Genomic DNA, 12,676 nt, shown 5'->3' on the forward strand with positions numbered 1-12,676 from the left:
GCAAAGTCTTTTGGTGATGATTTCATTGTGTACCTCGTGGATGACACACCTAGGACTATTTCAGAAGCCTATGCATCTCCTGATGTTGACTACTGGAAGGAAGTTGTACGTAGCGAGATGGATTCCATCTTAGCTAACGGTACCTGGGAGATCACTGACCGTCCTTATGGGTGCAAACCTGTAGGATGTAAGTGGGTGTTCAAGAAGAAGATTAGACCTGATGGTACGATTGAAAAGTACAAGGCACGGCTTGTGGCCAAGGGTTATACCCAGAAAGAAGGTGAAGACTTCTTTGATACTTACTCACCCGTGGCTAGACTGACCACAATTCGGGTGCTACTATCACTGGCTGCCTCACATGGTCTTCTCGTTCATCAAATGGACGTTAAGACGGCTTTCCTCAATGGAGAGTTGAAGGAGGAAATTTACATGGATCAGCCAGATGGTTTTGTAGTACCTGGTCAAGAAGGAAAGGTGTGCAAGTTATTAAAGTCTTTATATGGCCTTAAACAAGCTCCTAAGGAGTGGCATGAGAAGTTCGAAAGAACATTAACTGCTGCCGGCTTTGTAGTAAACGATGGTGACAAGTGCGTTTACTATCGCTATGGTGGGGGCGAAGGAGTTATTCTTTGTCTGTATGTCGACGACATATTGATCTTTGGAACCAAACTTGATTTAATCAAGGAGGTTAAGGATTTCTTATCTCGCTGTTGTGAGATGAAGGATCTAGGAGTAGCTGATGTTATCTTAAACATCAAGCTGTTGAGAGATGAGAATGGTGGGATCACACTGCTTCAGTCTCATTATGTGGAAAAGGTCTTGAGTCGTTTTGGGTATAGCGACTGCACGCCTTCTCCAACTCCATATGATGCTAGTGTGTTGCTTCGAAAGAATCGACGGATTGCTAGAGATCAACTGAGGTATTCTCAGATTATTGGCTCGCTTATGTATTTGGCGAGTGCCACGAGGACTGACATCTCTTTTGCTGTGAGCAAGCTGAGTCGGTTTGTGTCAAAACCGGGAGATGATCATTGGCATGCGCTTGAGAGAGTTATGCGCTATTTGAAAGGCACCGTGAGCTATGGGATTCACTACACCGGGTATCCAAGGGTACTGGAGGGTTATAGTGACTCAAACTGGATATCTGATGCTGATGAGATTAAGGCCACAAGTGGTTATGTTTTTACACTTGGTGGTGGCGCTGTTTCCTGGAAGTCTTGCAAGCAGACCATCTTAACGAGGTCAACTATAGAAGCAGAACTCACAGCATTAGACACTGCCACTGTTGAAGCAGAGTGGCTTCGTGAACTCTTGATGGACTTACCTATGGTTCAAAAACCAATACCCCCTATCCTGATGAACTGTGATAATCAAACTATGATCGTCAAGATAAACAGTTCTAAGGACAATATGAAGTCCTCAAGGCATGTGAAGAGGAGACTAAAATCTGTCAGAAAATTGAGGAACTCCGGAGTTATTACGTTGGATTATATCCAAACGTCGAAAAACTTGGCAGATCCCTTCACAAAGGGTCTATCATGTAATGTGATAGATAATGCATCGATGGAGATGGGTTTGAGACCACCGCATGAGTTTTCCATAGTGGTAAACCACTCTATGTGATCGGAGATCCCGTGAAGTAGAAGTGGGAGACAAGCTGTTGGTCAACTGGGAGGAGAGTATCCTTATATTAATTATCCCACTCCGTGAAGATGCAATACTCTCTTGATCTGCATGGCAGGTTGATACTTATCTTAATGTGTTCCAAGTGGCTTATTCGGGTAAGCAGAGATGTTGTGAGGAACACACCTATATGAATTTGATTGTTAACGTCGCAGTCTGTGAGAATTGGGTGTTCTCTAATAAATTCATGAAAGGCCCTGGAGTATGACGTATACGCTCCACCCGCGGGGAAGCCTTGCGGCAGCCCAGTATCGGTCAAGAATTTGTGTGAAACTAGTTTCATAGAAAACTTGTAGTTCAAGGCATAGTCCACTATTCAAGTTGTGATCTAGTGTAGCATAAATTTCTAAGTGGAAGTTCAACTTCACAGTCTCCACTAAGCACCGATATATAAAACAATATTTTGGAACTAAATGATGAGATGTGCCAATGAGACTTTGTGGGGGATTGTTGGAATTTTGCTAGTAGGCCTTTGGCCCAAAGCCCAACTAAAATTCTGAAATTCTCTTGGCCCATTTATGCACACATGTGAGTGGAGTGAGTGAGGCTAAAGTTTAGTCCCATCCCGGAAGTTGAGAGAGAGTTGCACCTCTTTATAAGGTGAGCTCTTCTACCACTTGTATGAGCATGAGAAGAGGAGACCTACACGCGCGCTCCTCCTCCTCGCTCGCCTCGCCACGCCATGCCACGCCACGCCACGCCACGCCACGCCTCACGCGACGCGGGTTGCGGGATTGAGCCGAGCCGAGGACGGAGCTATGCACGTTGTCTATATTTTTGCTGCATGGAAAAATTAATGAGTCATTAATTAATAATTAACGGACGCGTTAATTACTGAACCGTTTCCGATTCTTTTGGATCGTGACGACTCAGACGTGGGGTTTACTCCCACGACCTACCCGGCCCGCACTATATAGTCAGGCAGACGTCTACCCTAGCCGCGGCCGCTTCGTATGGTTTCTCACCACCGTTTCAGATCATTGCGCCGCCAAGTAAGTCTTCTCCATCCCTCCTTCTGGCGTGCACCGCGAGAAGGGACAGCAGGCCTCCGGAACCCCGCCTCTCGTGATCCTGTACGGGAGAGGGGCGATCAGGTTTTTGGGGAGCGCACTCGCGCGACTGCTGGCAGCGACGACTTCGCGAACGACGACTTCTTCCCCGACCTCGGCAACCTCGTCCTCGACGACATGGGCGACAACGTCAACGCCGGCGGTGCTGCACCCGCTGCACCGTATGTGATTCTATCCTTCCTGTTCGAGATCGTGGTAGAATTCATGCTTCTAGTATGTGACCTAGATGTGATATGTTCATCTGTTATGCTAGTTCGCATGATTAGTTTAATCTCTGCTGCTGTGATCATGATTTATCTTCTGTTTATTCGGATTAAATCTCGTAGTAATTTGCTCATATTTCCAACACCCTTGCCGGTTCCAACCGGAGTATATGCAAATGGGTAAAACTTGGTACGACGTATTAGCAATTTTGAGATATGAAAAACGTGGAATGCACTTGTTTGGTTGGACCACCGAGCGGAGCCAAGCATGCGTATGCACGCGAGCGAGCATCAGGTGCCGCACACGTACGAAAAACGTACGTGGCCCTTCTGAAAGAGTGAATGTACATACGTACGTACGACGTACGTTGGATGGTTGAGCTAGATATAGACAGATAGACAGGTTCGCTCGCTCGCGCGCGCGTACAGTGCGTGCGTGCGTGTGAGATCCTGATCCTATCGAACGACGGGGCTCGCCGACGCCGACGCCGGAGCTGTCCCCGGGCCACCCCCCTCGACGGTACCCCGCGAGCTGCTACAGTGCACCCAGCCAGCCCGCGCCGGTTGCCGTGGCCCTTTCGTGGCGGGTTCCCACCGTCACCGCCACCCCCACCGGCGGGCGTGCGTGCGTGCGAAGCTGTAGCCGTGGGGCAGGCTGGGCTCCGAGGAAGCAGAACCGAAGCAGCTGTAGCGGCCGGGCTAACATAGCAATGTGGTAGTACGGTTCAACCGCCGAGCGGCTGTGCTGTGGATGATTGGCTCGTTTCGGCTGATGCGTTGGGGCGCAGGGGACCCCATGCAAAACGCAAGCCGAAAGCTGCCCCTCAGCTAATACCCCAACTCCCTCCCTTACAAAGTTGCAACAAGTTGGAACCAACCAACGGAGAACGAACCCACCCACACCTTCTCCACATCCTCCAGCTCCAACTTCCCTGCCTGCCTCCTCTTACAAATACCACATCCACAGTCCTCTGCATCCTTAACCCGATCATTCATTCCAGGAGACAGAGAGAGGAGGAGGAGACGAAAGAAAGGTGACCAAAGGGCCAGGAGACATCATCGCGAGGTACGCGCCGTGCCGTGCGGTGCCGATCCCTCCCAAAGGGGTTTATCCAAGCATCCCCTCTTGCTCTCTTGCTTGCTTGCTTATGGTCTCTGTAACTCTGTTCCGCTCCGGCTCTCTTCCCTTCATCGTTAGATTAGATCATCATTGCACAAGGGATCATCTAGATTTACTTACACATATGCTCCTTTGTTTCTGTAACCCAAATGTTGTTTATGGACGATCGGCCTAGTCGATTCCAATCATCTTGTGTTTCCCTGGTGTGATCATATGGCGATGTGGGAGCAGGATTTTGGTTGCCGCGGTGTCGTTGTCCTGTGGGATTTGTAGCTGCCGCTAGTTTGGACTTTGGTGCGTGATAAGATGACCATGGTCAAAGCTACCGACTAGCAAAACGTTATTGAAGAGCTCATAAATTGTTTTTTCTTTTTTGTTTCTAGACAAGCTTTTGTATACTTAAGCTCGCCGGCTGTTGCTGACCTCTATGGCCAGTTCTCTGGACTTGATAATGTACCAGTAGTACTACTACAATGTTTGGAAGATGCATGCATGACCAAACTCAATCAGTATAGCAAGCTTGTCATCATGTTGCTTTATCGCAAATGATTGCAAGCTTCCAAGTATTCATTAGCTATGTCATAGGCCATAGCAAATAAAGTCCTATACTAATAGAGGAGTACAGCTCAGGCAGTTCCAAGAATTTTAAAGGACACTCCCTTGCTTGCTTGCTTGCTTATGGTCTCGATCTGTTCCATCCCGGCTCTTTCTTTTCCCTTCATCGTTAGATTGCTCGCCGTTAGATAAGGGATCAGCAAAGATTTAATCCCTGTTTCTGCAGCCCAAATGCTGTTTATGGATGACCGGTTTAGTCGGATCTAATCATCTTGCTTTCTCTGGTGTGATAATATTGCGATGTGCGAGCAGGATTTTGGTTGCCACGGTGTCGCTGTCCCACGGGATCTGTAGCCCGCGCTAGTTTGGAATGTGGTGCATGATAAGATGATCACGGTCAAAACTACCGACTAGCAAATTGTTATTAAAAAGCTTTTTTGTTTACTTGTAGACAACTTTTTGTATGCATGCTTGAACTCGACATGAGCAGATTGGCCTTGCGCCGGCTGTTGCTATCAGCTATCTAGATATAGTAACGTTAGGACGATGCATGACCAAACTCTTTCAGTAAAGCAAGCTTTTTATATGCTTTATCACAAATGATTGCAAGCTTCCAAGTATTAATTAACTATGTCACTAACGGGTCATAGCAACTAAGTCCTAAACTAATACAACAAGTACAGCTCAGGGCATGCAGTTCCAAGAGTCTCAAAGGACACTGCCCAATTGTAAATGCTAGCATTCTAATATAACCGTTCGTACGCGAACCCACCAAATATATATGATCCAATTCGAGATTCGCATGTGTTGTCTTATCCTCTGGTTCTTTCCTTTCTTTAGTTCAAATCAGCACGTACGGGGGTCAATTCTTTGCGTTACCTTTGTCCCCTTGATTCCCCTTTTGCTTTCACTTTTTCCTTTTATATATATGCTCAACTCAGTTTGATAATACCGACGGCAAACCAGTACATAAATGATTGGAGGATCTGGATTAGAATGACAGCCTAATTTGGTCGCTATCGGTTATCATGTCAGATAGGTTGTCAAACTCCACACATCAATTCTTTCCCAACCTTGCATGTCATTTTCCTGGAAGGTGGTAAGGAACTATAGTGTCCACGTGAAGGGTATATACAAGATTTTCTCTCTTTGTTGCGTTGTCGGTTTCAATTCTTCCAAAGAAGGGAAAAGCATATTTCTTTTTTGCATGTTATACATAGTATTGAGTTATCAATAGCAATAATTACTTATTAAAGATGATTTATCTTGTGCAGCAATACTATTTATGGGTACTGAGGTTGTACTCCAATCTTCCAAAGAGGAGCTGGATTCTTCCCTTATCCCTCCGTCCAGCGACAACATGGAATCGCCGGATGATAAGGGTGACAATTTAGCAGAACTTTCGGGCACTGTCAATGCTGAAAATTCTTTGGGTGCACAATCTGAGAATGGCGTCTCGGAACCATTAGAGGCTGCTGATGTAAATGGAGACACTGAGCATGATGGTTCCTCAGCCACTGGCCACACTGAACAGACCAATGACGGTAAGCTTGTTGTAGTTAATTGTTCAGTTTAACTTGATGAATCATCTTGTACTAAATATCTGATCAACTGGATGGATCATCTTGTACTAAATGTCTGGAGCAGCCTAATGACAATTAATGGTTCTATGTACTGCAGAGCCTGCTGCAGATGAAGCCTCTCCTGTCACCGTCGAGAAAGGAGAGGTGTTGCAACATGGTGTTGAAATTAGTGCTTACGAACAAGAGAATCAAGATACGTTTCCAGCGACAGAAACAGTGGCGAGTGATAGCACCTCGGTCACATCTATGGAAGATGTGCAACCAAAAAAAGGTGCTCAGTCAGAGCCAGGAGATGTTAGTGGGTACCCTCCAGACCTACCCAATGACAAGCACTTGACTGGAAATGGAAATGGAAATGTCTATCAGAACGCAAAGTGCGTATTGACAAGCTCGACGAAGAAGATGAAGGTAATCTCTCTTTTCTTCCTGTTGTTTTGCATGAGTCTTCAGTTCCTTGCCCATTATCTTTATAAAAGATCTTTTAGCATAACAACATGCGTAATTCTATACTTGTTATTTATGTATGTCCTGCACACATTTCTTACAGAGAAGCGCGTCTGCGACTACAAGGAAGCCACTACAAGCTACAAACAGAAACAGTCATCCGGATGACTGGAATGCTTCCACTCTCACTAACTCGTATGCGCTTCGCAACCTAAGCACACATGTTATACGCTTGTATCACCCGTCTCCTCCAAAATGCTTAGTTCAACAATCTTCTGCATGCAGAAAATCGTCGAATGGAAAGACTACTACTGTCCCGTCAAGCCCGGTCTTCAGATGTACTGAACGTGCCGAGAAGCGCAGAGAGGTATATGTTACTTTGTGACATGAAAGATACAAGACATGGCGAGGGATAGGGGAAAGGTTCTCATCCTTTATTTGTTTGATGGTTTGTTGCAGTACTATTCAAAGTTGGAGGAGAAACATCAAGCTATGGAGGAACAGAGGATTCAGCTGGAAGCTAGGTTGAAGGTAATTTGTCTTGTTTCAGCATTTTCCATGATGATCGACGGATCCTATTTTGTGTACATGTTGAAGAGTTTTCAGAACCAAACTCTCATTGATCTATTACATTGTGAATGAATCTGCAGAGGGAACAGGAGGAGGCTCTCAGGCTTCTCAGGAAAAGCCTGACATTCAAAGCCACACCCATCCCAAGCTTCTACCATGAGGCACCTTCTCCCAAGGCTGAATACAAGAAGGTAGGTAGATGCCGAAAAAATATCAATTTTCTAGTCCATTGGTCTTCAGAAAACGCTTTGATCTTGAAAAGTTTGTAGTATTGATTCCTCTCACACAATGAACTTCTTGCTTGCCTGCAGTTGCCCACGACCCGTCCCAAGTCGCCGAAGCTGGGGAGGAAGAAGGCCGCCATGAACACCTCGCACTCATCGGAGGAGAGCGAGAGCACGAGGCCCTGCTGCCGCGCAAGTCGCGACAGACACGACAGCAACTGCAAATGCCACAGCAGCAGCAGCAAGCCACGGCAGCAGCAGCAACATCTTGCAGCAAGCTCATCCAAGAAGCAGCCCAACAAGAACCATGCCCACAAGCTATCGGCGCTCAACATCGCCGTGTGCTAGTTGCAGCATCTGCTTCTTCTTCCTCCTGCAGTACCTGATTCACTGCTAGATTCTTTTGGCTTCATGGGTCATGGTGAAATCTGAGTCCAGGAGGGGGAGAAGGCTTTTTTTCTCCATAAGTTATGAGAGTGACTTCGGCTTCGATCGAGGTTTGCGGTGGTTAAGTTATATGTCATGATAATAAGTTATGCACACGGGGTGTGAATGTGCCGTGAGCGAGGTCAGTCACAAGGGTTTTTGTGTCCTAATTATTTCATCTCACTTTGCGTATTTATTCACAGATGTGAGAGTGGCATGTGCTGTCTCTGTACAAATGATGTCTGTTTCTCAGTTTGTGGGGTTTCTTGATGTAAGTTATATTGTGCACTCATGCAAACAGAGGGCTTGTTTGCTTGTTGGTGGTTGATGAATGACATTAAGCTATTTATTTATTTATATGTTCCACTGATCTTCTATTTATTATGTTGCATTGATCTTAAGTGGAGTTTGGTAGTTCTGCAATTTTTATCTGGTTGTATAATGCACGCAATATTATGTTTTATGTGGCTACTTCTGGTGAACAGATTGAATACAAAATGTTGCAGATGAATCATTTTTACTTGCAATCTATGACTATCCTATGTGCTCCTAATTGCCTTGAAACAGAGGATCTGCCAGAGCATGTTGGAATAGCATGTTAGAATTTTCTATGCCCAGTTGCAGGGCTCCAAGGCAAACAAAATCCAGACACATAGACAAGACCTGGGAATAGCCTCTTACATAGTGATAGTTATTGCTGCTACCTGGAGTATTTGGGACTGAATGATTCAATTTTCAAAGGAATTTCGTCAAACCTGTACAAGTAATTCCTTTGATAAGAATAAAACATGAATCCTATGAAAACTGCACAGAGATGCACAAGCAAGCAGTTACAAATTTTATTTCACTCGAAATTCAGCACTTGTGGTATAATAACTCCAGACATGACAGGACAGTAATCGTGCTCGCCTAGTGCTCTGCACTGACCCTTCGAAATTTTCAACCAATCAATCTTAGTCCAATCCTAGTTACCTTAACTTCCTAAGCGTGAAAAGATCACAGCAGATTCTTCTGAGCAAGTAGAACCCCCGCCGCCGTGCACACGACGATAGAGAGAAGGCCATCCCTGGACATCATGCGCTCCTTCCATGTCAAGGGACCAGACACCTGCTTCAGCACTTCCTGGAACTGCTCTTTCGTGTCGTCCAGCGAGCCGGAGTTGTCGATCACTATGTCGGCTTCCGACTTCTTCCAGTCCAACGCAAGCTGGGCGTCGATCCTGCCCTGAGCCTGTTCCTGGCCGCAACTGTCTCTTGACATGAGCCTCTCGATCTGTGTTTTGGGATCCACCCATACGACAACCACGGGGTCCGTCCATCGGTCCATCTTTGTCTCAAACAGGAGCGGGATGTCGACGACAATAACCAGGCATCCCTTCACCCAGAGTTTTAGTATCTCCCAGAATATACCGCATGAAATGTGTGGGGCCAGAAGACTGAAAGTAGACGCAATGGAGAAACCAAAATGTCGTCAGGGATCAGAATCGAGGCAAATGTAGGTCAAACAAGAATCCTTAATATTTCAGGGACTATATTCATGAGAAAGTATAAGCATGCAATGAAATGTATGTTGGTCTACCCACTTTGCTTTGGTGTTCTATTTTAGGAATGACATAAACAGTATTGTTAAAGGTAAATCGTGTCACATTTCATCATCCATGTATGAAACACAACTCGATATTTATGCACAGAGTTAACAATGAACTGAATATGCAACCAAAGCATGACATTTTTCTAGAAACCAGAACATGACAAGATGTGAGACCATAAATAGGTGGAACTGTTTCCTGAAAGCAGTATTTATGTAGTAACTGCCATGTACAGTATATAAACTGGATCAAAAATCTATTGGCCAACATAGCAAAAATGAAAGAAAAATGTAACTGCCACGTAAATAAACTGAATAAAAATGTATTGGGCAAACATAACAGAAAGAAAGAAAGAAAATCAAAGGCGATTTTTATGCCAGTAGAAGTTGTACCGGTTTAGAAGCTTGCGTTTTTCTGGGTCAGTGAAAACAACCTGACCCAATTGAGCTCTGTCAATTTCTCCATTTTCCAACAGAATGCCATTCCCAAAAGCTTTCACAATCTTCTTCCAACCTCCAGTACCTTTCTGCACTACATTCTGTAAATGCGTGCGCCCGTAATCAGCATAAGGCTCATAACAAAAAGTTTAAAACATGGAAGTCATTTTACACAGCATCTGGGGAGATCTCATAACAGACAATTAGCCTAAAATAGTACTCCCTCCGTCCCGAATTAGTTGTCTTAGATTTGTCTAGATACGTATGTATCTAGACACGTTTTAGTGCTAGATACATCCGTATATAGACAAATCTAAGACAACTAATTTAGGACGGAGGTAGTAACAAGCATGCAGTTTGAAGCTCAAGTACTAAACCATGAAAACAAAGTGTGCGTAACTCGTCTCAAGGCCCAAAGTATAACATTTGCGTCATACCAGTCATTGTGCTGATATGGTTCCATTTATTTTTGATCCAGGGATATCCCAGCAGTGGTAAGATATTGATGAGAAGTTGAAAACAGATTCAGAGTTCCAGCTAGACAGAGGATGGAGACTTTTGGCCTCAACTGACTCCAATCTACTCCCATGGGGCTGATTGAGCATGGGATTGGGAATTAAAGGCCTTAACTTCCACTATTCCACCCAACGTATTGCCGAGCTTCTGCCAGGCATTGCTATCATGCCGGCTTGTGGCTTCTTATTCGTCTGCATTTTCCTTTCCCTTCTTATCCTAGGATCCCGGATCATGTGGGAGTTTCCTTTGTCCAACAACAACAACAACAACAACAAAGCCTTTAGTCCCAAACAAGCTGGGGTAGGCTAGAGGTGAAACCCATAAGATCTCGCAACCAACTCATGGCTCTGGCACATGGATAGCAAGCTTCCACGCGCCCCTGTCCATAGCTAGTTCTTTGGTGATAATCCAATCCTTCAGGTCCCTCTTAACGGACTCCTCCCATGTCAAATTTGGTCTACCCCGACCTCTCTTAAACATTGTCCGCGGGAGTTTCCTTTGTCCATGGAGACAAAATGAGAACTATTCTCTCGAGGGCTGCCTTTTTAGCTACAGCATACACATGTTACATAGATGAAGGCCATATAGTTCTTCATATTTCATTTGTTTTCAAGAGCTATGATGCATGGCAGCAGGTAATTTAGTGAAGCAAAGAATATATATTATGGTTTGCCATCCTATGATCCTCACCGGCTGACAAAGCAGGGGATATGACTAAATTGGCCATCACCATCACATTCTATTAACTACCGGTTCCATTCCTCGTTACTGGGAATAGTATCAGGGATGAAAAAACTCCCAAGGTAAGACCCGCATATGTCTTTGCCCTCCACAAAGTTGAAATAAATATGTAGTGTTAGCCATCAGTTCCCAGGGAGATGGGAAGGGGAATTAATATCAACGCGATAAAGCGGAAGCAGTTCTCACTGAGCACAATCGGTAAGTTAACTGAAACGAGGGTGAATTTTGTTTTAGCTTGAAAAAAAACATCTTCTTTTTTCATCACAGAAAATTGTGCCTATCCCACTCTACAGATACCTGATGTGGGCAACCTATCCAGACGTAATCAAACTTGTTACAAAAATAAAATTGCCACACTCTGTTCTGGTATAATGCTACCTTAGCTGTGACTGAATTCAAGTAAAACAGCAACAATGCTCACAAATATCGGTACCTCCGTAGACAGAACACAATGGACACATCATGAAAACAAAGTTTTGCACAGTACTGGTACAATCTAACAAGCGATGTATATTTATTTCCGCACGGCCATGTTTGATGCTGGACGCTTACCCGAGCCACGACGTCGGCGTCGACCACCGGGACGCCGGCGGACTTGAAGAGGCCGGAGACGGTGCTCTTCCCCGAGGCGATCCCGCCCGTCAGGCCGACCAGCCGCATCTGAAATCCAGGTCCACCGGAAACGGGCTCACATCGGGGACAGACAGAACAGGAGAAAAAAACTAAATCCGATCGCAGGTCGCCGGAGAGGAACCGAGAGGGGTTGCTCCGGCGTGGCGCCGCGGCAGGGCAGGGTGAGCGGAGGGCGGCGAATCCGGAGGGGGGAAAAAGTCCGCCGCTTGGGACGGCGCTGCGTTTCTTGGGGGAATTACCTTGAGATCTCGAGGCCGAGCGGCGTCCGCGCGTGGTGCCGAAGCAGAGGGACCTCTCCACGCCGCGAGCCTCTCTTCCTCGCCGTGCCGGCGCCGGGTCGCGGGGTCGGCCGCCGGACGCCGCCGCCGTCACGGGTGAGTCGTGAGAGAGAGAGAGAGAGAGTCAAAATAGAGGAGAAGATTTCAACGACGTCGGCCGTATTTACCGATAGTTGTTTTTAAACCTAAAAACATTATTAAAAAACAGAAAGATAATAAAGGAATTTTGCTTAGGTACACACCTCTAGAAAATTTTAATCTGCATCAAAATTTATAGAGCTTCTATATAAATATTGTCTATATATATATATATATATATATATATATATATATATATCCTGAAAATGCGAGTTTTTGTGTGCAATTAATAGTTGACCAGACTACTACTCAGAATATTTTTTGGATTAGTTGTTGTAACAGAAAATTTGATTGGCTTTGTTTCTCAATGTGTAAATGAATTTACATCTTTTTAATGTATGATAGATGCCCATGTTGTCGGTGTCGTCAACTTTTCATAGACTTTCGAGTAAAAAGAATGTGAACTGACACCTCGTGAACGTCGACGTTGGTGGAGCCTTTAAGTGACGCCGTCCATTTGGGAGGGC

General features: G+C 45.3%; 2 protein-coding genes across 2 annotated transcripts; one reads left to right on the forward strand and one right to left on the reverse strand.

The window, feature by feature from the left end:
- Positions 1 to 3,812: 3,812 nt before the first annotated feature.
- LOC125542290 (protein WVD2-like 2) lies at positions 3,813 to 8,235 on the forward strand. Its single transcript, XM_048705256.1, has 8 exons — positions 3,813 to 4,022; positions 5,906 to 6,175; positions 6,312 to 6,622; positions 6,762 to 6,853; positions 6,944 to 7,025; positions 7,118 to 7,189; positions 7,309 to 7,419; positions 7,540 to 8,235. The coding sequence occupies exons 2-8, from the start codon at positions 5,917 to 5,919 to the stop codon at positions 7,798 to 7,800; spliced, it is 1,188 nt and encodes a 395-aa protein (XP_048561213.1). The 5' UTR covers positions 3,813 to 4,022; positions 5,906 to 5,916; the 3' UTR covers positions 7,801 to 8,235.
- Positions 8,236 to 8,693: 458 nt separating this feature from the next.
- Positions 8,694 to 12,226, reverse strand: LOC125542291 (dephospho-CoA kinase). Its single transcript, XM_048705258.1, has 4 exons — positions 12,033 to 12,226; positions 11,713 to 11,820; positions 9,859 to 10,004; positions 8,694 to 9,313 (listed from the first exon to the last, which is right to left on the reverse strand). Exons 2-4 carry the CDS (start codon positions 11,818 to 11,820, stop codon positions 8,875 to 8,877), a joined length of 693 nt encoding a protein of 230 aa, XP_048561215.1. The 5' UTR covers positions 12,033 to 12,226; the 3' UTR covers positions 8,694 to 8,874.
- Positions 12,227 to 12,676: the final 450 nt, after the last annotated feature.

This window comes from Triticum urartu, chromosome 3, assembly GCF_003073215.2.
Source record: "Triticum urartu cultivar G1812 chromosome 3, Tu2.1, whole genome shotgun sequence".
NCBI classification, from domain to species: domain Eukaryota; kingdom Viridiplantae; phylum Streptophyta; class Magnoliopsida; order Poales; family Poaceae; genus Triticum; species Triticum urartu.